Consider the following 23,952-nt stretch of genomic DNA (forward strand, 5'->3'; position numbering starts at 1 on the left):
CGTCCAGTTAATGTTGATTTCCCGCATAATATTTTCCGCTTTCATCGTTTTCGTCATATAGACGAGCGTCCCGTGACATTTTGATGTCCTTATCAATGATTATGTCTTTCCCTTTGACCGATGCGGGCCTCCTCTTATCTGTTTTCACGCTCTATGCAGATAGTGCGCTCATGGAGCTTTGTTTCTTATCGTTTCGCCACCCCAGCTGAAGCAGAGTTTGTACATATTAAGTATAAACATGGCACCGTTTCAGATTAAATTGCATTTGTCTAGTTTTTTTGGTATTGATAGTGAAAAGCCCGCAGAGACCATTCTTTTGATGCTTTAAATCCAGCACTCCGATTTTCACATTTTATTTTTGTTTTATTTATTTTATTTTAATAGATTCCAGACGATACCTCAGGCGAGAATAAATGACCGATATCTGCAATCCAAATAGAGTCTCGCAGTTAAATATTTGCTTTTGACATACTTTATACGTCACTTCCCATGTGACGTCACGTCTTTGGACTTCAAACAGTTAAGCCCAGAAGCGCGCGTGCCCGCGTCCTGTTGCATCGGGGACGCGCCGAACCTCACCGGGGCTGGCCAAGCTTAAACCGAGCACGCACAAACGTAGACAGGTCGCGGCAGAGACAAGAGGGAGGACGTACTCGGACTTGGAAAAACGTCGGCGTCTGGAGCAGCCAACCTCCATTTGGACTATTCTATTTTTATATTTTGAAGTTACAAATTCATCCGCAGAGGGTCGGAGAGAGGGTGCAGCATGTCGGGCAACAGGGAGGAGGAGAGGAGGAAACTGGCCGACATCATCAACCACTGGAACGCCAACCGGCTCGACCTGTTCGAGATCAGCCGGCCCACGGAGGTAGGAGATCGGCCGGTCTCTGGGTAGGAGGATAGGCCGCGGTGCGGCGGGCCCTCCTCCCCCGTTTACTACGCGATCCGGGAATGCCGTTGACGAACTGCCCTTGTATTAGCCGATTTGCTCCCCGGGAAGTCCCGCAAGTTCCGCGCTTGGAGGAGGAGAATGTACGCCAGACTCCCTTGGGAAAACTGGCAATTTACGATGCCGTGCCTGTACAGTCATTTAACTGAGCAAAATGGATTTTTTTTCACATTTGGACTTTTAAAACGTTGTCAACGGTCCTCGAGGCTTTTATCAGTGGCGTATTTGGAGTGGAAATCAGGCAGGAATTGTGATTTGACGTAGCTAGGTAGCGGCTACTTGCTACCTTACCGGACACAGCTGTGCGTTGGGGAGCTGAAGAGGGAATAACAACAGCCTTCCCAAAACACAACACAGCCAACAATTACTAAGCGACTTTTAAAACAACCCTCTCTGTGTTGGGGCAAAGTAAGCGGGTTGTTGCGCAGCGAACATCGGCCACTTCTTTCCAAGTGTTCAGGTGTCATGTTGGCTCGCCAGCGTTCAGGCTACGCAGCTGTTAAAAGTGGCACATTTTCCAAGCGAGTCTGGCGGTGTTGTTCGCTACCACCACTTGCTAACGCGCTAGTTATGTTCGTTAGCTACGCTAACTCTTCCACATGTGAAAGCTGGACTTGCTAAACGCCTTCTTTGATAACATGTTGTAGTGTACATGACGGACGTTGTTTGTAAACGTCATGCTACGCGAAGGTAGCTGCGGCTAGCAAACAGCAGCAGTAGCAACATAGTCAGAATTTGATAAATAGATTGGCAAGTTGTTTTTACTTGATGTAAACAAGCTAGGTGCATGTCACACGCCCCCTATTTGTCAGGCTGTTTGACATGATCACCACAAATTGCAACATTTTGTCTTGTACTTGGCTTTTAGGATGGTAACTAACAAAAGCACGCCCCCGTGGTGCTTCTAACAAGTTGATCAATAATGTCCACCTAACCCGAACATCTCACGGCTGACTGATTTTGATTTATGGCCGGCGTTGCCATTGTGTCAGCTGCTGTGTTTTAAGCGGGCTCACCCTGCCCAAACCCCTCCTTCCTTCCCTCTTTCTTTCCTTCCTTCCTTCCTTCCTTCCTCCTCCATTTTGGATAAGGAGAGGGGGGTCACGGGGTCCCCTCTTCTCCCCTTGAGCCGATTAATTCAGCCAGCCAGCCAGCCGTTGGCTGGAGTTGTGTACGCCGATGATTAACTGACACGGCGCCAGCTTTCAAGGCCTCTTGTAAGTCTGTTACTATACGAGGGCCGGCACAACAACAATAACAACAACAGGTCGGGTACTGCCCGGTGCAGAAGAACGAGCCCGCTGAGTCCGAGTGGACGGTTTGTCAAGGCCTCTTCAAGTTTGTTTCTTTTCAAGGGCCAGTAGCAATGCGTGAGTTGCTGACCAGACCGTCAACAGCTCTGATTCAAAGCAACGTGAAATAAAAAAGTAGTTTTTAAGCTGGATTTAAAGTCATCTCATTCCATTTGCATGCAGCATTACGGCCAAATGCCGCATCATCACGTTTGCGCCCACATCGTGCGCTCCACAGTCTTTTGTTTTTTTCTTTCCTGGATGCTATTTTAAGTAGAACGTACAGCTAGGTACTGACTCGTCTTGTTCTTCCCCCCCCCCCACTCCTGATAAGATAAAGCTTGCTTCAGAACGTCTTGCTGGCTCTGTGACTTTTTTTTTGCTGGCTCGTGTGTTCACACGTCATAAGCCAAACACTGTTCTTGGCCTAATTGCATCAACAGAAAATTCTCCCCGCCAATTTGTGGAACGTATTAAGGAAAGTTGCTATCCAGTGTGGTTGGTGAATTGAAGGCCTGCTCCTGCACAGGAAGCAGGAAGTGCACAGGAAGCGTGTGCTAGCTTGCGATTGCCGCCTTTCTTTTTCCATATTTGTGCATGTTTGGGATTTATTTTGCTCCAACATGGAGGTCGGGGTGCGTTGTTGATGGGGTGGCTTTGGGATTATTGACATTATTGGCCGATAAAAGGACAGGACCCCGAGCTTTTGGTGTTGCCACGCTCGGGCTTAGCGATATGCTCGCCTCAGCTCCAACGACAATAGCGCGGGCATGCACACGCGCGGCGGCGCTGAATGCGCGTATCTGCGTTTGCATTGTCTCTCAGTTGTTTTTTGTCCGGCGTTGACGTGTGGCCCCTCGCTGTCACGTCGCCGTGGCAACCCAGTCCTTTGGATTGGGGAATTTAGCGCGTTAGCCGCCAGTTAGCCGAGCGGCTCGCTTGAAGGCCGAATAAAGCCGTGTTGTTAATTTGTCGTTTATTTGAGTATCGGGCGGGTCACCGGCCTCCCATTGCCGGGTCAACGGGGGGTTACGGCGCACCCCATTGGCCTGCGGGGGAGCCAATGGGCCGCCGCGCACCGACGCAGGGTGACAGCGCTATATCTTTGGAAGGGGCGGGCTGCTCTGCCGAGCGCACACAATACACTTCTTGTTTTAGCACAAGAGGAAGGAATGAAGAGATAAGGGAGCGCACCGAGCAGGAATGCAAGTGCAACAACCCACGTTGCTTCCCAAGTCACAAGCGGCTCGCGTTTGTTTCCGTGCGTTGGGGCCATTCACACGGGAGCTCTCATTTCTTCACAACTCCTTTTGCATTCCAGGCATTCCTTCGACTCCACATGGAAGCCGGCGCCAAATCGTCACACGTGAGACGATTAGATCCTGACTCACTCGGTCGGACGAGAGTGGGATGACTGCTTAGGGAGCCTTTTTTTTTTTTTTTTTTATGCGCCGGTATCGACCCCACGCAAGGGAGATTAATTGCAGCCCAAGTACGACGAGCGTTTCTCCTCCACGTGGAATTTAAGAGCGGGGGGGCGAACCTTGTAAATTAGGCTCGTTGTCGATAACGCGTAAATAAATGTCTAACTTAAAATAAACACACACACACACACACAAGGAGCAAGTTCAACATGCAGACACACACTTGCCCAAAGTGATTTGGGCAATTTCCCCCTTCTTTGTTTGTCCACCTGAGACATCTGAGAAGTGGGCCACTTCCACGGGAAACCCGACACCCGGCCCTCACGGTCTCCATGGCGGCGCGCCGGTGTCAGGTTCCACTCGTCCACGGCGGCCGGCTCGCCGCTTGACGAAAGTCTCCTCATCGGTTATTCCGACGGGGACGCCAAGAGAAGGGAGCGGCAAGGACCGGGATGTCGGTGGCGCCTCCACTTGTTGCACTCGAGGATTCAAATTGATTGGATTCGCATGTTGCGCTTCCTGGGAGGGGCCTGGACAAGCCAGCATTGTTTCAACTGCTGCGCTGACCAAGAGCCGCAATTTCTTTCAAGTTGGGAAGAATTTGCAGAGCCTTCTGATTCTGCTCCAGAACATTTAGCTCAACCCTGGGGCCCTGTTTTTTTGTTTCCGATTGCGATTGGGTTGGTTTGTCACGTTTTGCCTCGCTTGTGAGACCTGGCTAGCCTTGCACACACACACACGGCCTTGATCCTTCCTCGCCGTTAACGAAGGCAGCGCCCACAAATCTGATTTGTGGGCCTGTTGTCCCACCTGAGGTGATTTAACGCTGCCCCCTTCCCACAATGCCTCGCTTTGAATCAGTGCTGAGTGTGTGTGTTTGTGCACGCGCGCTCGATACTGAAGCAGAAACTCGCCCAAAACAAAGACATTTTGTGCCCTTTCATTCATCGGCCTCCTTTGTGCCGATGCGGCTCATTTTATTTTCAGACCGGATTGCACTTCCAACTATGGAAATGGCATGAGAAAAAAAAATACTGACAAATTGATACATTCTGATGACTCGTCAAGCACGAATGAGCACGGCCCACTACAAAGCTCGCTCTCTCGTTCCTCTCCTTGACCTTCTGGTCCAATCCCCCCATGTTGCTGCAGGTGGGGCCGCAACAATATTGACTTCATTTTAGTAAGCCTGTGTGTGTGTGTGTGCGTGTGTGTGTCTGGAGGAGAGCGAGATGACGCACAGCTTTAGGAATCTATTTCTAGTTTTAAGCAAAAAGTCCTTCTCCTCCCTTCAGGCTCATCTTTATAAAGCTAAATGAATCTTAATGGAATCCTCAGCGTCGCCTTGGCAACGCTGTCTGCCACCCGCACGTTAATAGAGCAAAACAAAACACGAGGGCCAGTGCGGTTTTGCTTCGTCACAAAATCGCAAGTTTTTTTTTTTTTTTCTCTGCTTTTTGGTCAGAAACCGGGCTGTTCCATGTTGTTACTTGTGTTGCTAATGTTGTCACAGAAGACAAGATTGTGCGGGTCTTGGAAATGTCAGCGCTCTAAAAAGGCTGCCAGGGAAGAAGGTCACCAAGGTCACGTTCGGAACTCGGTCGTCGGCACAGTAGTGCGGAGGAATGCGTGCGTTCCTTTTCGCGAATAAAGAAAGGGCGACGCAAATTCCCGCTGGAGCAAAAAGTTGCGAGGGCTTTCCTGTGACAGGCGCCAAGAAGAGGAAGTGGACTTTGGCACGGGAAGAATGGCAGGATTGGAGAGAGGCCGCAGGAGGAGTGGCGCGGTGAACTTTGACCCTTAGCTCGCCATCCGCGCGGGTGTGCGCGTCCCGCCTAGCAAACATACCGTCTGGACTTCCTGCGCTTGAACTTGGCTTTCACGGGACGCCACCCGCTCTTTCTTTTGTTTGCCAGTCCGAGCGGGCCGCCGTCTCCGCGGTAACAGTCGCCGCCGGTTACGCAAGCCGGGAAAACGGCAACCGTCCGCGACCCACATTCCAGCGCTAAATCACAACACGCGCACGCATTCCCGACCCCGCCCTCGCTATCAAAACGCCGCTCAGTGTTTCCACTCTGCGCCATTGAGTCACATGTGGCGAGAGGCGCGAGGAGGGAAAATAGGGCGTGGCCTCCCCAAAGCGCAAATAGGTTTTGTCATCTTATTGTTGTGTGGCGATTCCTCGTGTTGCGCTCGTTCTACGTGTCGACACCGCCCTCCTAAAAGCACAGTTTTCTCATATGACTTTGTTTTTAATAGGAAAGTCAACAACAGGCAACTTCTGTTTGCCCACACACGCGTCACTCACCAGGACAGGCTCCGCCTCTTAAACCCACACACATTCAATGTCACAAATCATAAATAAATATATATATATATATTTAGATTTTATTATCATGGTCTCAGTAGTTTTTCCGTGTGTTTGTGGGATTCGCAGGACCTGGAGTTCCATGGCGTGATGCGCTTCTACTTCCAAGACCGCATGGCGGGCAACTTTGCCACCAAGTGCATCCGCGTGTCCAGCACGGCCACCACTCAGGATGTCATCGAGACGCTGGCCGAGAAGTTCCGGCCCGACATGAGGATGCTGTCGTCGCCGCGCTACTCCCTCTACGAGGTCCACGTCAGCGGCGGTGAGTTGCGCTCGGCCTCGGACAAACGCTTGGTTAAAAAAATAAAATAAAATGGAAATTGTGTGCGTGCGCGTTAGAAGAGCGGCAGCTGGACCTGGACGAGAAGCCGCTGGTGGTTCAGCTCAACTGGAATAAGGACGACAGAGAAGGACGATTCGTCCTCAAGAACGAGAACGACATTCTGCCCAAGGTCTGCAAACGGGCCGCCGACCCCCAGTGCGCACCAATCTAACCAAAACCTCTCCTTCCTTTCCCGTAAAGAAGAGTCAGAGTAACGGGCCCGAGAAAGAGAAGGACGGCGTGATCCAGAACTTCAAAAGGACTTTGTCCAAGAAGGAGAAGAAGAAGGAGAAGAAGCGTGAGAAGGAGTTTGCTCGGATAACGGATGGCGACGACCAGATGCCCAATCGGGACGACGGGTAGAGCCCACGTTCGCCGCCCGAGAAGCTTCCCGCCGTCTCACGTGTTGGCTTTGTCATCCGCAGGGAGAACAGCCGGCTGGCCGCCGAGGTCTACAAGGACATGCCTGAGACCAGCTTCACCCGGACCATCTCCAACCCGGAGGTAGTGATGAAGCGGCGCAGGCAGCAGAAGCTGGAGAAGCGCATGCAGGAGTTCATGAGCAGCGACGGGCGGCCCGACTCGGGTACGACGGCAATTTGCCAACCGACTCGTGGGCCTTCCACATGCTTTCCACATGCCTCACTCGTGTGCGAAGTCGCCGACGTGCGTCACGAATGCCGGGCGCCTCATTAACCTCTACTTTTGTGCGTGTGTGTGTCGCCCACCACAGGGGGCACGCTGCGCATCTACGCCGACAGTCTGAAGCCCAACATCCCCTACAAGACCATCCTGCTCTCCACCCGGGACACGGCCGACTTCGCCGTGGCCGAAGCCTTGGAGAAGTACGGCTTGGAGAAGGAGAACCCTCGAGAATACTGCATCGCTCGGGTAGCTATGGAAAGGCTTCTTAAAAATCATCATTCCCTCATGTTAATTCCGTGGGGTGTGCGACAATGTTTTGCAAAGCACACTCTGCTCTTGAACACAACATGCAAACCTCAATGGAATGACTTTGATGCGGCGAGCAGATGCTGACGCTTGGCTTTCTTCCACGCGGCAACATCACGCGCGCTCGCTCGCTCGCACGCGCACACACGGCTTATCGTTGTAATTTGCTGATGAGGTGGCGGCGCAAACACTCGGGTAGCTTAGTAAGCTCGTCGAGCCAGTGTGCGGCGGAGGCCGCCTTTGCTGTGCGGTATCAAAAGATGCCATTCCAAACACGTTTGTAAAATGTTAAAAGCTGCCTTTTGTGTTGTTGTTGTTGTGTAGCAAGATGACAAATCTGGCAAAGAGGCCATCCTGGACGACGGCGAGTGTCCTTTGCAGATCTTCAGGGACTGGCCGGCAGACAGAGGTCAGTTGCCGTTCGCGTGTCTCTGCTGCCCCCTTGTGGCTCTCTCGCAACATTACAGCATCAATGTGGATTTATTTATTTATTTTTTGCAGGTGCCTTGGTTTTCCAGCTGAAGAAGAGACCGCCTGACTACCACTTGCGCAAGACGAGGAAAGCAGATGACAAGGGCCTGCAAGGGAAGGACGGCTCTGGGCCCTTGCCACCGGAAAAACTGCCTTATCTGGTGGAGCTGAGCCCGGGTACGCGCACGCTCTCTGCATCCCAAGCACATTTGCGGCGACCGAGGTGAAGTCTTCTCATGTTGACGAGTCCAGATGCTACACGTGAACTTTGGGCCAGCTCGTAATCCAGCGCGGTCCACGCCGAATGCTTGTCTGTAATTTCAGACGCATGGGCTTGCTCGCTCCGTCGTCCGCTTGGAAATGAAGGGAATCCTAAAGTGAATTTTATTTTTCCAGCTCGACTTTGCCTAACAAGCTTGTTTCTTGCTCCTGACCTGACTTACCCCTCAACCCGCCGCTCCCACTAACACATGAAGAGCACAATAATGATGCTAATCTTTTAGCTAACCAGGTTGCGCTGCATTTTCACCCTGTGCTGTGTCTCTTTTTTCTTTCCCGCTTTCTCGTGGCATGGTGCGGCACTGCTGCTGTGTGTGTGTGTGTTTGTGTGTGTGTTTGTGTGTGTGGCGCTCCTTGTGCATGTCTTCTGCTTCCTGTGCCTGCCTGCGCTAGGGCGAGGGAATCACTATGCCTACTACGCCTATCGGCATCACGAAGGTAAAAAGTGCATCTCACACCTTCTTTCTGTGTCCGCACGTTTGTCATTTAAAAAGCAAAAATAGCGCGAGGAGTGAAATGAAAATGGCCCAAATTCAGGTATTTTTTTCACGCGATCCACGTCGTTCTTTTTTTTTTGTAGTATTTTTAGCTGCAGCTCTCTGAGCAAATGATTGGGTATCAGAAAAACCTCCTGTTTTTTTTCCCCTTTCCTTCCTTTCACCACAGACGTCAACTTTTCCTTTCTCACTGTTCTTCCTTTAGCTTGTACTAAACTGCGCATTTCCTAACCATCACTAACGGCTCACCAATTGCCACCATTAGTCATTTGAAAGGTGCAATGAGTAAAAATTGAAGAAATAAATATTTTTTTTGTTTTTGGATGCTTTTTTTTTTTTTTTCCATTAATGAAGCCCGCCCTTGCATTGCAGACGGGTCCGACTCCCGCGACAAACCCAAGCTGTACCGGCTGCAGCACAGCGTCACAGAGGTGGGCTCGGACTGCACCGACGACGGCGCCATCCAGGTAGCCAGCCAAATTCGTCTCCCCCGCCGGCCCGGCTGGCGTGGCGCCGCCCGTGACATTTGCTTGCCCTGCCAGCTGCTGGGCCCGGGCGTGCTGCCTCACCACTGCAACCTGACGCACAGCGAGGGCCTGGTGACGGTGACGCCGCGCGGCCCCGAAGCCGAAACCTTCGTGGACGGCCAGCGCGTGGGCGAGACGGTGGCGCTGCGCTCGGGCGCCACGCTGCGCTTCGGATCAGCGCTGGTCTTCAAGTTTGTCGACCCGCTCTACGACCAGGCCGCCAAGAGGGAGCCGCCCGCTGCCATGCGCGCAAGGCACAAGTCCGGGTGAGCGAAAGGAGCAGCCGCTGTTGGATCTGCTTTCAATTGTAATCCGAGCCGCTGCTGGTTCTCCCCATCTGTGAGGGCCGATGAGGTTTGAGATGAAGGGAGCAAATGAAAGGAGAAAGTTTGTGCGGGGCCTTTAATCTCATCAGGGTGGGGCCTCCGCCTCCTCATCTTCCTCCTTCTGGGTTCCCGCACTCGCGTGGCCGTTATAAGCAAGAGCGTGAAAAGGATCATTTTTTGTGAGGGAATTGTGGCAATCTTCGTCTTTTACAGCCAATGCAAACATTTTGCACACCTCTTCATGTGTGTGGTCACAAGTGGGTTCCTCCTCAAACATGACATTTGACCACAGCATTGCGGCCTTCAAAGTCTTTCTGGAAGAGTTTTGTCAGACAACTTACGGTCAGTCACGCTGCTTTTTTTCTTTGTTTGTGTTGGCCACCGCAGGAGTGTTCCCGACACCACCTTTGACCTCCAGGGTGACATCCACGGTGTGGCCGCCATCCCCACCAGCAAGGTAACGCGCCATCTTGACCTCGGTGCAAGCGAGCGAGGTCCCAGCGGTGCTCGTGCTTCTGGCAGAGTTCTGGGAAGTTGGAGATGGAGCGCGGGATGGTGAAGCCCATGATTCGAGGCGAGCCGCAGGACGGCCGAACCCAGGACGGCTCGGGCGACCGGCCCGACCTGACTCTCCCGGCCAGCATCGAGTTCCGGGAAAACTGTGAGTCGAAGCTCGGACTCCGCGTAGCCGCGCTCGCTTCTGACGCGTGGATTTTTTGCACGCAGCCGAAGACACGTTCCTGTCGGCCATCATCAACTACACCAACAGCTCGACGGTGCACTTCAAGCTGTCGCCCACGTACGTGCTGTACATGGCGTGCCGCTTCGTGCTGTCGCCCACCTACCGGCCCGACATGTCGCCCTCGGAGCGCACGCACAAAGTCATCGCCATCGTCAACAAGATGGTGAGCATGATGGAAGGCGTCATCCAGGTGAGCACTCGTCAACCCGTCGGTCCGTCTGTCCGCGCTCTCCCTCTGTTGTCCGTCTGTCGGCGCTTAAAAGCAGCTAATGCGCTAACGTGTGAGTGGTGGCCCGATGGCTCATTTTGTGGACGTTTTTTGAGTTTCTATTTGAATGAGGTTGTTGCCAAGACCTTGAGCCAGAGATGCTCCTCTTCATCTTTAAATGTGACAAAGGACAAACTTGTGTGTGTCGTAGTGTAGCTGTTGACGTGTTCTCTCTCTGTCCTGTGAATGTGTCCCTTCTTCTTCCTCCTCCGTCCGTCCATGCAGGAAAGTCCTGAAGGGGATCAGGTAGGATAGCACATGATCAGACTCTTGCGCTCTCTCTCCCTCTCTCTCTTTCTTCCTCTTTCTTCTTAGTTTTTTCTGTCCTTGTGCTTCTTTCAACCCACTTCTTCCCACTTGGTTGTTGCTGCTGCTGCTGCTGCTGCTGCTGCTGCTGCTGCTGCTTTTTTATTGCTGCCACTCTAACAGAAATGTAAACAAAACAAACATCTACACTGGTTCCTTGACTTCTGGGTTTTATCGCTTGGTTGAGTATTTTTTTTCTTCCAGCAAACTGCAAGAGTGTCAAACACTTTGATTAGCTGCTTTTAGCCACGGCTCACACCCCGATGTTCACACGCAGATTAAGTCTAGCTCTTGGCATTAGGCCACGCCTCCTCCTGGCACACACGATTTGATGTGCGAGGAAGGAGTCAATGACTTTCCGATCGTGGTTATGGAAGAAAGTCAAGGCACCAGTGTCGCAGAAGCTAACGCAGCCTTCCACAGCTGGACGCGGTGACGTCATCCTCGGCCGACTAATGATTCCATTCAGCTTCCGGGACCCGCCTGCCTGCCACTAAAACCAAAAGGAATGGCGAGCGGCCAAGCCCAAAGCGAGTTCCCGCCCGCCCGCGCGGCGGTTGCATCCTCGCGTCTTGTGTGTGACGTGACGCTTGTGAATGCACAAGTCTTTAACGCTTCATCTGTCTCTTGTTCCCTTTCTGGAACTTTTGGTTTTGGATGCGCTCGGTCGGCTCCTTAACAACAACTGCTCCCGACGATAATTTGTTTGTCTTCTCTTTTTTGCTTCAGTTGACTTATTGTTTCTCTCTCCCCCCCAAGGTGGGTGGGGATAGACAAGTGGCCGCTGTCATTGGTGGATCATATTAACCAACCAGCTCCTCAGACAGCAAGCCCCTCCTCCATCAGGACAACAAAATAAGAAGTTGCTCAATGAAATTATTGATCACTACAGACCTGGCGGACTTTCTTCCAAAGTCTCCCTTATTCAATTTGAGGGTCTGGATAGATGCGTCATGAAATGACCTAAAGGTGGCACCACTGAGCATTAGTGGAGGAGGCGGCTGCCGTCTGGCGACTTGAACTTGACCGGCGGACCGGTCGCTCGTGTCACTGCCGAGCTCACCGTTGTTTGGCCGACTGCAATGACAGGGCGAGAAGGGGGGGGGGGTTGCCGGGCATGTGTCTATCCTTCGAGTAACACCTCGCTCTTGGCCGCCACTGACAGCGACGGGGCGTCGGTGCTCACGGCGTAACGCGTTGCGCCTTTCTGTGCAGAAGCAGAAAAACATCGCGGGCGCGCTGGCCTTCTGGATGGCCAACGCGTCGGAGCTGCTCAACTTCATCAAGCAGGACCGCGACCTGAGCCGCGTCACGCTGGACGCCCAGGACGTCCTGGCGCACCTGGTACAGATGGCCTTCAAGTGAGTGGCACTTCACCTTTGTCTTGGCACAAAGCCACGACGCGTATGAAACGTGTGCGATGCGCCTCTCGGCAGGTACCTGGTGCACTGCCTGCAGGCCGACCTCAACAACTACATGGCCGCCTTCCTGGATGACCCCGAGGAGCACAATCCGCAGAGACCCAAGATAGGTAACTGTTACAAACTGTGTGCATATTGTTATATATTTTATATTTATCTCTATTTTTTTCCTCCCCGTCCAGAGGACGTCCTGCACACGCTGACGGGCGCCATGTCTCTGCTGCGGCGTTGCCGCGTCAACGCGGCGCTGACCATCCAGCTCTTCTCGCAGCTCTTCCACTTCATCAACATGTGGCTCTTCAACAAGCTGGTGACGGACAGCGAGTCGGGCCTGTGCTGCCACTACTGGGGCGCCATCCTGCGCCAGCAGCTCAGCCACATCGAGGCCTGGGCCGAGAAGCAGGGCCTGGAGCTGGCCGCCGACTGCCACCTCAGTCGCATCGTGCAGGTGGGTCGGTCCGCCTCCTTTGATTGGGCAAATGGACGGAACGGAGATTCTAAGATTTGTTTGTGCAGGCCACCACTCTGCTGACTATGGACAAGTACTCCATGCAGGACGTCCAGAACATCCACAGCACTTGCTTCAAGCTCAACTCGCTGCAGCTGCACGCGCTCATGACCAACTACCACTGCGCCCCCGACGAGCCTTACATCCCGCCCGTAAGACGCCCATCCACACCAAAAAGCTTTGTGGGTCCCTTTTACGATTTCATAACGACCTCTCGCCAGGAGCTGATCGACCACGTGGTGGCAGTGGCGGAGAACACGGCGGACGAGCTGGCACGCAGCGACGGGCGCGAGGTGCAGCTGGAGGAGGACCCTGACCTGCAGCTGCCCTTCCTGCTGCCCGAGGACGGCTACTCGTGTGACGTGGTGCGCAGCCTGCCCAACGGCCTGCAGGACTTCCTCGACCCGCTGCTACAAAGAGGTCACCGCCGCCGCCTTCTGACATTTGAAACACTCAAAAGTAGAAACTAGCGCTCCACGATGACAAGAAAAAGTCCATTCAAATTGTTTGATGTGAAAGAAACGCAAAATCTGCTCGCCTTTCATTTCACCCCAACGGAAAAGCGACATTGTCTTTGTCGGAGATCAAATCAGTTGAGTCAATAACTTTGTTGCCTTTGAAACATTGTGTAACTTTTTTTTTTTTTTTTTCCTTTTCCCTGTGTTTTGGCCGCCAGGCTTCTGCCGGCTGACGCCGCACCCTCGCTCGCCCGGAACCTGGACGGTCCACTTTGAGGGGGCCGACTGCGACAGCCACTTTGCCGCCGTCGACAACGCTGACATGGTATGCGCCACGTCGTGCGCACGCGTGTGCGCGCGTGGTCTAATTGCCACTCGGCCCACAAGTGAGCTCGTAGCGCAAAATGAGAGTGTTTAAGTTATAAAATGCGCACACACCTTCTCTGTCATTGGCTTGAATCCAATTTCAGGACAGCACGTCAACACACACACGCGGTTTTAGCTTTTCACTGACATTGTAGGAGTGTCCCCTCCCCTTCCGTCCACAAATGGCCACCTCATAAACACAAAAGCGTCCATTTCAGCGCCAAAGTCCGGGAAATGTGGACGCACGCTTAAAGCTTTGCGTCAGTGAAAGTGAGTCATTGTCGCGGGCGCTCTCGTTAACTCGTCTGGCGCTCGCCGCACAACGCCGACAGAGGAGGCGGGGCGACGACACGAAAATTGGATGCAGACGTCTCGTTTTCGGCACCTTGAGAGAAAATCTGCTCCTCTGATGTGGGAACGTGCGACCCTGCGCATCTGTGCATGGGTGTGGGTGTGTGCGTGCAGCTGTGGTTTCCATTCTTGAGTGGCATCCAGCAAGCCGCAGCTCCTCGGCGGTTCTCCTCCCTCGCTCCCTCCCTCCCTGCTTTCTGCGCGCCTCCTCCGACTGTCCACCACTTAGTCGTTTTTCTGGAGGTGCCACTCTGTCGCTCACCGCTGTCGTTTGTCTTTTCTCGTCTTTTCTCCCCTGCCGCGTCAGCCAATGAGGAAAGAGCCGGAGGTGGTGACGGTGACGCTGAAGAAGCACAACGGCATGGGCCTCAGCATCGTGGCCGCTAAGGTAAGGAAGCGCCGCTGCTGTAGCTCACTGCCCGCATGTGTAAATAGTTTCCTGTGAAACGCAACGCCAAAGAGCGAGAAGCCAAACGCCGTCCAGATGTTCTTGACGCCTGTAAATGTTTGGATTGAGTCTGTCACGAAATCGCACAAGACAATTTTTGAAAGGCTCTGTCGTTGCGGCGAGTGAAGTTGAAATAGAAAGCTTCTTTCCTGCTCACGGCCGCCCGCCGCTTTCCTGTGTGGGAAGGAAGCACGTCGAAAGGAAGCTTCCTGGCAGCGCCGCGCTTTTTTTTCCTTATTTTTTTTTAAACCACACTCAATCGCTCCGCATGTGTGTGTGCGATGGGAACGGCAGGTTGTCACACAGCTGCTCGGGCTGAGCTCCGCCTTATGTAACCCCGGCCGTGTGTGTGCGCGCGTGTGCAAAGCGGCGCTCCACCTCAGTGCAAGCAGCCGGCGTCCCGGCTCGCAGCTCTTCTGGGGAGGAATTTTGCCGCCGCTCAGGAACTTTTAAGACTCTGCCGTTTGGAATTTGGAGCGGGCGGCTCCTGTTTTGTCAGGTGTTTGAGCGTCAATGCTGCTTTTGAAGTTCGGCGCTGCACGCTAACAGGCAAAGACGTGTGTGTGTGTGTGTAGACCGATTTGGACCAGGACATGTGGTTCTCCGTGGTGGGGAGGAAAGACCAGGTATGTTTGTAGAACAAGCTCTGTTGGATTTCAAAGCTGGTGGCGGTGGGTTGGATGAAGTCTCGCGTGCTGCAAGCCGGCCTCGGGGTTTTTCACTCTGCACTGTTTGCTCGGTCGGCTAATGATTAAACTGGCGAGCACGCACAGGTCGGCACGTGGCGGCAGACGTCTGCGCTTCACGATCGATTTGTTCAGTTGTAGGCGCGCTTAGTTTCATTTGTAATTCAAATTCGCTCGCAATTTGCGTCTCAAATCATCTCGCTTGCTTGATGAAAGGAATCTATCAAGGCCTGAAACAATGAGAGCACCAAAAGTTTGTGTCTTTGAAGTTCAGCTTGAGTGCTTGCTTGTTTGTTTGTTTGCTTGAAGGAACATTTGCACAAGTTAAACAATGGCTTGCGAAACGAACGCCGCCCCCCCCCCCCCCCCCCCCATTCCATGTGGTCACCAACAATGGGGGGATGTCTGATTTCCTGTGCTACAGCAAGTCTCATTTTGTCAGCCTTCACGGCCACTTTAGCGCATTTGCCTTTTCAAAGTTGGACGAGGATTTGTTTGGCGCGTGGGGCGAGGCCACTTGCAACATAAAAATATTTCGGAAGACGACAGAGCCTTCGGGCCTCGCTTGTTTGAACACGCGTGATGCCAGGCAAAATGGGCATAGCCACAAAATATCGGCTTCAACTCTCGTGTTATTGGCTTGCGCTAAAATTACGCTTCTTACATAAGAAAACACTGGAGAGTAAAAATATGTCAGGTCAGGTGGTGCTCATTGGATTGCGGATTTTGTGTCCTCCTGCAGGGCGCCGGCCAGGAGAAACTGGGCATCTACATCAAGTCGGTGGTCAAAGGAGGCGCCGCCGACATGGTTGGTACCGCACACTGACGCACGCACACTCTTTCACTCACCCACACACCCACAGTGAGCCATTTTTTTTTCTGTGGTTGTAGGATGGGCGACTGGCAGCCGGCGACCAGTTGCTGAGTGTGGATGGGCGCAGCCTGGTGGGCCTGTCACAAGAGAGGTGAGGCGCCCATCTTGTTTTGCAGCGTTCATACCATCACCCCCGCCCCCCCCCCCAAAAAAAACTGCCTGGGAAGCATTTTCAAAAACACAGCATAGTGAAGGAGACCATTTTGTGCGCACACAAGAGCTCCTAGGTGTCCGAATAACACACCCTTGCTATTGCATGATGGGATTATACTGCCACCTGGTGGCCAACTTGCACATGCCTGAAGGAGCTGCCATGAATGAATCATGTTCCTTGAACTGTCTAATTCTGTTTCAAGATGTTATGACTGAGCTTTTTTTGATTTGCGGGGCTGGCGCAGGGCGGCCGAGCTGATGACCAGGACGGGATCGGTGGTGACGCTGGAGGTGGCCAAGCAGGGCGCCATTTACCACGGCCTTGCCACGCTCCTCAACCAGCCCAGCCCCATGATGCCTCGAGGTAACCGCCCCGCCGAAACAAAAGCAACACGGCGGGCAGGCTAGGGATACCTTTTGACAAGATTGGTGACGATCGGCTCTCCGGGACTTCCCGTTTGCGCAGCCTCGGACCGCAGCCGCGAGAAGAACGGCAAACTGCGTCCCAAGAGCGAAGGCTTCGAGCTGTACAACAGCTCGGTGCCCAACGGCTCCCCGGAGAGTCCGCAGGCCGGCTGGGACGCTTACCCGGAACCAAAGAAGATGAGCGGGGAGGACCGGCTCCTCAAAAACCGGGCCGACCACCGCTCCAGCCCCAACGTGGCCAGTAAGCGCACGCATGTTACAGCTCCAAACTATTGCACGGAAATGGCCTCCTCCGGTCCTTAATGAGCGCTCTCTTCTCAGATCAGAGCCAGAGTCCTGCGAGCAAGCCAGTCTACCCCGCTGGACCCGGCACCAAGATCACCTCCGTCTCCACCGGCAACCTGTGCGCTGACGTAAGTGGCGCGTCCGCCGCTTTGCTCTGGCGGCCAACCGCACCCACCTGAGGAATTCCACAAAAGTCACACTGGGATGTCAAGAGCACCATTTTGTGGAAAACTGGGAAGCGTCGAGAATGAACCCTATGAGAATTTTTGTTTTTGTTTTTAAGTCAACCAATTTAGTGGTCTGTGAATAATCTTCCCTATCTGTCTTTGTCAGGATGAGCCTTCACCCCCGCGCCCAGAGGCGTACCCCATCCCCACGCAGACCTACGCCCGGGAGTACTTCACCATCCCGGCGTCCAAGAGCCAGGACCGCGTGGTGGGCCCGGGGCCGGGACCCTCGCAGCACTGGCAGCCCATGGAGGACAGGGAACGCCTCCCCTCGGTGGACAGCATGCACAACAGCATGAAGGTACCAAATAGTCATCGCCACAAGAACCCAAAACATTTGAGCCCAACTAAATCCCCCCGACCCCTGCAGCGGGTCAACCACTCGCAGGAGGACATGTACCCTCCGTCCGGGATCCTGAGGCAGGACGAGCGCATGCAGCAGCACTACCAGCAGGAATACCAACATCGAGACCTGGACTACCAGCACAGAGATCTGGACTACCAGAGGGGACCTCCCGGTAAGAAGCTCAATGCGTCACGAAGCCCACCGAGATGTGGAATTCTCACGGTCAGACCAAATTTGTGCTTCCAGGTTTGGCGGGAGCGGAGCACTGGGTTGCTCAGCAGCAGGTTTCATCCTCGCTGGAGTCGTCCACGTCCAGCCAGGAGCACCTCAACTACGCGACGGCATCCGGCAAGAACCAGAAGACGGGGCCGGGCCGCTGGAAGACGCCCAACGCGCCGCACGCCGTGCCGCCCCACTCGGTCCAGACGTCGTCGCGCTCGGACCTGCCGCCGCCCCCTCCCCCGCCGCCGGCCACCTACCCGGACGCCTACGACATGTACGAGCCCCACGCCGAGATGCCTCTGCCGCCGCCGCCATCCGGCGCCGGCTCGGCAACGGCCCAGCAAGCCGCCGACCGCAAGAAGCGCGAAGAGCAACAACGCTGGTATGAGAAGGAGAAAGCCCGCCTGGAGGAGGAGAGGTACGTTCATTTCTGCATTGATTCAAATCTGCCCAGCGTCAGAATCCATTTGATTGATTCGTCTCTGATTTCCACAGGGAGAGGAAGAGGAGGGAGCAGGAGAGGAAGCTGGGTCAGATCCGGGCCAACCCCGTCATGCCCGTCCAGCCCCACAACAATGGAGGCACCTTGCCCCCTGCCCCAGCCCACCACTACCCACAGCAGCAGCAGCCCCCCCCTCCAGCTTCCATGGGCCCCCCTCACGCGTACCCGCCCCAGCAGCCCCCATCCAGACCCGAGAAGCTGGCCAGCCTGCCCCGCTCGGCCGTGCCGCCCACCTCCAACCCTCCAGGTAGCGAGCGTTCCCTCGCTGTCGTCGATTGCGGCCCATTCCCTGTCTAATGTTTTCTTTGCGCGGCGGCAGGCATGGAGACTGTGATCCGGGACCTCCTGCCCCAGCAGCAGCCTCGCACCATTGAGCGGCGAGACCTGCAGTACATCACCATCAGCAAGGAGGAGCTGACCAGCGATAGCCTCTCGCCCGACCCTTGGAAGCGGGACGCCCGCGAGAAGGCCGAGAAACAACAGCAGCTTCACATCGTCGACCTTCTGGACAAGGAGATCCAAGAGCTGCAGGTAGGCAAAGAAATCATTTCTGCTCCCGGGAGACGGACGGCGTAAATTCTTCCTTGTCGCTCAGTCCAAGCCGGAGCGCACGGCCGAAGAGAGCGACCGTCTGCGCAAGCTGATGCTGGAGTGGCAGTTCCAGAAGCGTCTGCAGGAGTCCAAGCAGAGCGACGAGGACGAGGAAGAGGAGGACGACGAGGACGTGGACACCATGATGATCATGCAGAGGCTGGAGGCCGAGAAACGAGCCAGGGTGAGCCACGCCGACCGACGCTGAGCCCTTCAAAAAAAACAAAACAAAAAAAAAAAAGCTGCTAACGGAGCCAAAAGCAAAGCCAGTGAATGTGCATCTGCAACATGCTTCTGCCATTGCTTTGCCATGTTGAGCTGCTTCCACGCGATTGGCTGGAGGGCCGGGTGGGCGGGGCCGGAGCAGCAGCTGTCCAAAGACGGACGGACAGTCCACTGGGCCAGCGTGAAAGAAAGAGTGCAGCCAATGTTTTGACTTGTCTCTATGTCCTCCCTGCCTTCTAATTTCCAGCTTCCTCTTCCCGCCCCCCTTTGAAATATTTTTTAATTCACATTTCCCTGCACTTGCCCCCCCTTTCCTCCCCTCTCACGCTGTACTCTTCTTCTTCTTCTACTTCTTCTGCCTCTCCTTGTTCTGCAGCAGCAGACTGCTGTCCCAGCTATCTCTGTTCTAGATTTGGTATGTTTCTTCCTGCTCATGACCCCGCCTCCCCGTTAACCCCGCCTCACTTCCTGTTTTCAATGGGGGGGGGGCGCCCGCCCACATGCCCCATGTCCCGCCAGCCACCCGACCAATCGGGATGATCGTTCATCATTGTGGTTGTGTGTGCGTGTGTTGGGGGGGGGGGGGGGGGGGGGTGTTTGTAATTGTCTACTCAAACTGTATCTGGCGGGTTACCATGACAACGTGTTTGAGTGCTTAGGGAGGTGGCACCTTGCATGGCTGCATCACAGGTTGTGTTTCATGCATGACGAGCAGTGTGGGGGGGGGGGGAGAGTTCTGGCCATCCATACTTACGTGTGTGTCGACTTTCTGGTGCATGTCTGTTAGGTCCTTGAAGAAGTCAAATGTTATTTTTCATAAGAATCTGAAGAATGTTCTGCATGCGCACGCTGCTGCTCCCCCCTCCCCTCCAGGAGTCCCTTCATACATGATAAGCGTGTCTTTGGGTGTGAGCCACTGACGCCCCTTCTCTCGTCCAGCTTCAGGACGAAGAGCGGCGGCGCAAACAGCAGCTGGAAGAGATTCGCAAGCGGGAGGCGGACGAGCGCACCAAACAGGAGGAGGAACGGCGGTGGCGGGAGGAGGAGCGAGTCAAGCGGGAGGCGGCGGAGAAGGTTAAGACTCGCCTTCATTTATTGGTTGATTTCAACTTGTTGGATTCATTGTCGCCCCTCCAACTTTGGACACCTTACTTTTTTTTCCTTCTTAAATGGTCCTTTTCGGACTAGAAATTTAAAAATAATTTCATTTTTGCCCAAAGTTCGTTGGGCTAATTTTACCAGAAGTGACACAAAAAAAAAAAAAAAATCTGTTTTGCATGTGTACGGTTTTGAACATGAAGGTGTCCAAAGGAAGGAGGAAGAAAAACTGACATCGATTCATTTGCTCATTCACGGTTTTGAGTATTTGTGGATGAAGCCTTTTATCATTATCTCATGTGAATTATGATGTGCATGTGGCCCGCCCGCCCGCCCGCAATGGCCCTTAAGCCCCGCCCTTCGCCCACCCCCACATTGTGCTCACCTCCAGCATGTTTGTTGTCATGTCAGAAGTCATTGAGCCATTTGTTTGGGATGCTCTTAAGTGGTCATTATCATCGCCTGTCCACCCGCCAGCCCTCCCCACATATGTACACACACACATCTTCACACCCCCAACCACCTGCTCCTCATCATTCATTTCCACAATAATGCTCAGGTTCTTCACCTGATGAGTTGTAGCAGTCATTTAGCCATTCCCAAGCTAACCAGATGAAGGTGACGTCCGTCCTTCCGTCAGATGCACTAGCACCAGGAGCCACCAATCCAAAACACACACTTGCACACAGCAAGGCAGGGCGGGGGCGGCGGCGGTGGACGTAGGCGAGGTATGATGAAAGTAAAAGAGGCGCTCCCCATATGGTTTGGTGAGCCCGAGGAGGGGGTTCGCCCAGATCAAGGAGGTGTGGGTGGGGGCATGCCGCGCACATGACGGAGGTGAGTGCAAACGTGGGCCAAGGCAGCAGTGTCCTGACGCGGCGCGCCCACGAGTGGGAGGTGCCCGGAGAAGGGGGCGTCGGAGGTCAGCGTCACTAACGGCTTGTCGTCCCCCCCCTCGCCAGCGGAGGCAGGAGGAGGAGTACTACACCCGTCTGGAGGCCGAGCGGCGCCGGCAGCACGACGAAGCCGAGCGCAGGCTGCTGTCGCCGGACGAGCCGGCCGGTCTGTATCGGCCCCCGCTGCCCAGGGACTACCAGCCCCCCGCCCCGCACAACCCTACTAACACGCCCCCGCCGCCCCCGCAGAGAAACGCCTCCTACCTCAAAACACAGGTGGCCTCACCCGACACGCTCTACACGGCCAAGTTTGTGGCCTACACCGGCGACGAGGACGATGACGAAGAGGGCGGCGGCCAGCCAGGTCAGCTCAAGCTGTCGGCCACCCGCAAGTCGTACGGCGACCTCCCGGCCGCCAGCGGCGGCGACGCCGCCCCCCCGCTGCGGCGCGGACGCCCGCAGCCGCCGCCCACTGCACGCAAACCCCGGCCGCTCTCGGACGGCATCTTCCTGTCTAGCTCCTTCCGGCCGCCCAGCGCCAACAACTCCAACAGTACAGGGCCGCCCCCCCTCCCCGCCAAGCCCGGCGTGGGCCCCCCAGGAGGTGTGCAAGGTAGAAGAGCGCGAGGGGGAGGCTCACCACAGCGCCCTCCGCAGGCCCCGGACCTCCCTCTCCAACGCTCGAGCCCTTCTCGTCGTCTAGAACTTCTTCTAGTTCATCCTCCACTTTTTGTCCTCTTTGTACGTCCTCCTCCACCAAGCCCGATACGCATACAAAAACACCAAGTGTTGCGGCCCTGCGTTTTATTGTATTTTTTTAGCTTATATTTGGTGTAAAAAAAACAACACACTTTTAGATGTTTGTTTTTAAAAATACATTTGCTACCACTACCAGGCAATTACAATCAATTTAATGTTAACTTAAAAAAAAGAAGTGTCAAATCATAACTTAAATATAAATGAGCCCTATAGCTTTGCCCCCACCTCCCAAAAAAAAAAAAAAAAAGAAACAGGAATATGCAGAACTTTTTGTGTGTGCAGCGGGCTTGTCTTGGGTTGAAATTTCCCTCCCTATCCACCAGCCAATCAGATGGTTTCTTTCGGTATGGGTGGTTTTTCCCTCCTTCATATTTTTGGGGTTTTCCTCGTTGTCACCTGCGACCTGCCAAAGCCCCCCCAAAGCTCCGATCAGCCAACAAAAAGAAAAGCAATCGATAATCTCGCCTCCACCTTCCTTCCGCTGTAGACGGACGCCCGTCCCGAGCTATCACCCAGTCGACAATCATAGTACTGTTGGTGTTGTCGCTCCCGCCGGCCGCTTGGGGCCACGCCCCTTTTCCTGCACCTTGTGCCTGCTGCAAACCCGACGCTTCTCTTTGTCTGCTGTGCTGCCACCCGCTGGTGACTACTTGCGATCAATGAGTTGTATTGACTTGTTTCGTTGACTTTTCTGTCTCTAAAACGATACCTCGAGGAGTAGATTTGAGAGATTGCAAGAACACAAATGCAGCAGCAACACATGTAGACAGACAATATAGAACGAAACTCAAATGTGTGCTTTTTTTTTTTTTATCTCCTGGGAGTGTGCTGAGATTCAAGTTTGGTGTGTCGTAGATGCGAGGCCGCAGACAAAGAGAAGCCCGAAGGCGTGCCAGCCGCTTTTTGGAAGGCCGACTTTGCTTGTAGTCGCAGCCGAGGAGATCCCGCGCCCACTAACTCCACGGCTCGCATGGCAGCGTGCGTTGCATGTCGGCACCTCGCTGGCCAATAGCGTGCAACCTTGACATCCGTTGCTTTTAGCGACTGCTGCTACTACTCGCTGCATCCTTTTTCTTTTTCACGTCTACAAAATGTGACCCGGCCCGCTTCTTGGCTCTCTAACCCTCGGTGGATGTTTGCTGCCATCCACACGTTTGTTTCCTTCCTCTTGAACTTAGTTGACTACCTTCCTTCCTTCCTTCCTACCTTCTTTGTGCTCGGGCTGCTCTGTCTTCTCAAAAATCCAAAGCGTTGAGAAGGTGCCGGCTGCTTCCGAGAACTTGAAGGCCAAATTTCAGGCCAGCATCCGGCAGCTTCTCAGCGAGTCGCACGCGGGCGGGAAACGCTTCTGACTCGCTGGTGTCGCCGACAGGATTCAACTCGTACACTGGAAACTCGGCAGGAGTTGTAGGATCCGGAGAGTTCTACAAGGACCCGAGGGACAAATGGACCAAGAGGTGAGTGGATGGAGATTCCTCGTATCTCCTTGTTATTCTTATTCCGTCGTTGTGCCGCGCAGTCAGGAGCAGGAGAACATCCCGAGCGGCGGCGCCGGCGGCGACGACGCCCCCCCCGAGAGTTTGACCTTCAAGGAGCGCCAGCGTCTGTTCTCTCAGGGCAAGGAGGTGTCCAACAAGGTGAAGGCCTCACGCAAGCTGATGGAGCTGGAGAACGAGCTCAACACCAAGTAGTGAGACCGCCCTCGCTTTCCACCTTTTTTATTTTTGAAATTGGAATGGTTGAAGAAGCTTGCGGTGACTTTTTGACCACTTGCCGCCCTTCCCGCCACACACGCACTGTACAAATTCCATCAGCATATTCGATTTTTTTGTTGTTGTTGTTGCTGGTGGTGAAATGGTGCTGGAGGGGCTGGCTGGGAAATGTTCATGATCATTTTAAATTTGATTTTTTTTCCCGTAGCTTCCAGAGATTTTAAGTGGTTAGCTTTTACGCCCAACAGACATTTTATTTGACCGTTTGAATTTTTTTTTTTAACTGACACTGTTACTTTGTGCTCTTTATGCCTGGGGGACGGACATTTGAGAGAAATGCTCCATCATCTCCAAGTGCACATGTAAATAATTGCCACTCGGACTACTGTACAAGCCCCAAAACGAGAATGGCAGGAGCAACAAAAACCCGAGCTAACGTTAACTCAATCTGTGGTCTTGTTTTTTTTTCCTCGAGCTGCTGCGTGACGTTCGTTGGTTCGACAGGCGAGAGACGTTCAGTTTCAAAAAGAGAGACAAAAGTAGGCCGTTTTCAAAAGCCGATGTTCATTTTGGGTTTGGCAGAGAAACGGACGGGATCACAAACCGGTTTTTATGTTTTGCCTTGTTTTGTAAATCATTCTTAATAAATACAGATTTTGCAACAAGCGCAGGC

General features: G+C 53.8%; 1 protein-coding gene across 2 annotated transcripts; it reads left to right on the plus strand.

The window, feature by feature from the left end:
* Positions 1 to 540: 540 nt before the first annotated feature.
* afdna (afadin, adherens junction formation factor a) lies at positions 541 to 23,944 on the plus strand. 2 transcript variants are annotated; one of them, XM_088361027.1, is made up of 37 exons: positions 541 to 868; positions 6,103 to 6,298; positions 6,376 to 6,488; positions 6,560 to 6,717; positions 6,784 to 6,944; positions 7,092 to 7,249; positions 7,634 to 7,718; positions 7,811 to 7,957; positions 8,453 to 8,497; positions 8,929 to 9,023; positions 9,099 to 9,349; positions 9,797 to 9,866; positions 9,932 to 10,070; positions 10,136 to 10,341; positions 10,645 to 10,665; positions 11,941 to 12,086; positions 12,162 to 12,256; positions 12,329 to 12,594; positions 12,663 to 12,806; positions 12,876 to 13,074; positions 13,331 to 13,437; positions 14,137 to 14,217; positions 15,706 to 15,771; positions 15,855 to 15,928; positions 16,236 to 16,354; positions 16,457 to 16,657; positions 16,738 to 16,829; positions 17,035 to 17,229; positions 17,299 to 17,446; positions 17,521 to 17,914; positions 17,992 to 18,245; positions 18,318 to 18,529; positions 18,594 to 18,773; positions 19,754 to 19,888; positions 20,875 to 21,421; positions 22,940 to 23,024; positions 23,087 to 23,944. In XM_088361027.1, the coding sequence occupies exons 1-37, from the start codon at positions 767 to 769 to the stop codon at positions 23,256 to 23,258; spliced, it is 5,859 nt and encodes a 1,952-aa protein (XP_088217153.1). In that variant the 5' UTR covers positions 541 to 766; the 3' UTR covers positions 23,259 to 23,944. The 2 variants fall into 2 exon arrangements, with proteins under 2 accessions (XP_088217153.1, XP_088217154.1); XM_088361028.1 differs by having other exon boundaries at positions 20,875 to 21,172.
* Positions 23,945 to 23,952: the final 8 nt, after the last annotated feature.

The sequence above is a fragment of the Syngnathus floridae genome, chromosome 19 (genome assembly GCF_059516105.1).
Source record: "Syngnathus floridae isolate MCC-2025c chromosome 19, RoL_Sflo_1.0, whole genome shotgun sequence".
NCBI lineage: Eukaryota > Metazoa > Chordata > Actinopteri > Syngnathiformes > Syngnathidae > Syngnathus > Syngnathus floridae.

Bases quoted from the DNA above. Each gene is read 5' to 3' on its own strand.
- afdna (XM_088361027.1), top strand. From the start codon at position 767: ATGTCGGGCAACAGGGAGGAGGAGAGGAGGAAACTGGCCGACATCATC. The intron at 10,342-10,644 runs GTGAGCACTCGT...CCGTCCATGCAG, and splicing joins TGATGGAAGGCGTCATCCAG to GAAAGTCCTGAAGGGGATCA. The intron at 23,025-23,086 runs GTGAGTGGATGG...TGTGCCGCGCAG, and splicing joins AGGGACAAATGGACCAAGAG to TCAGGAGCAGGAGAACATCC.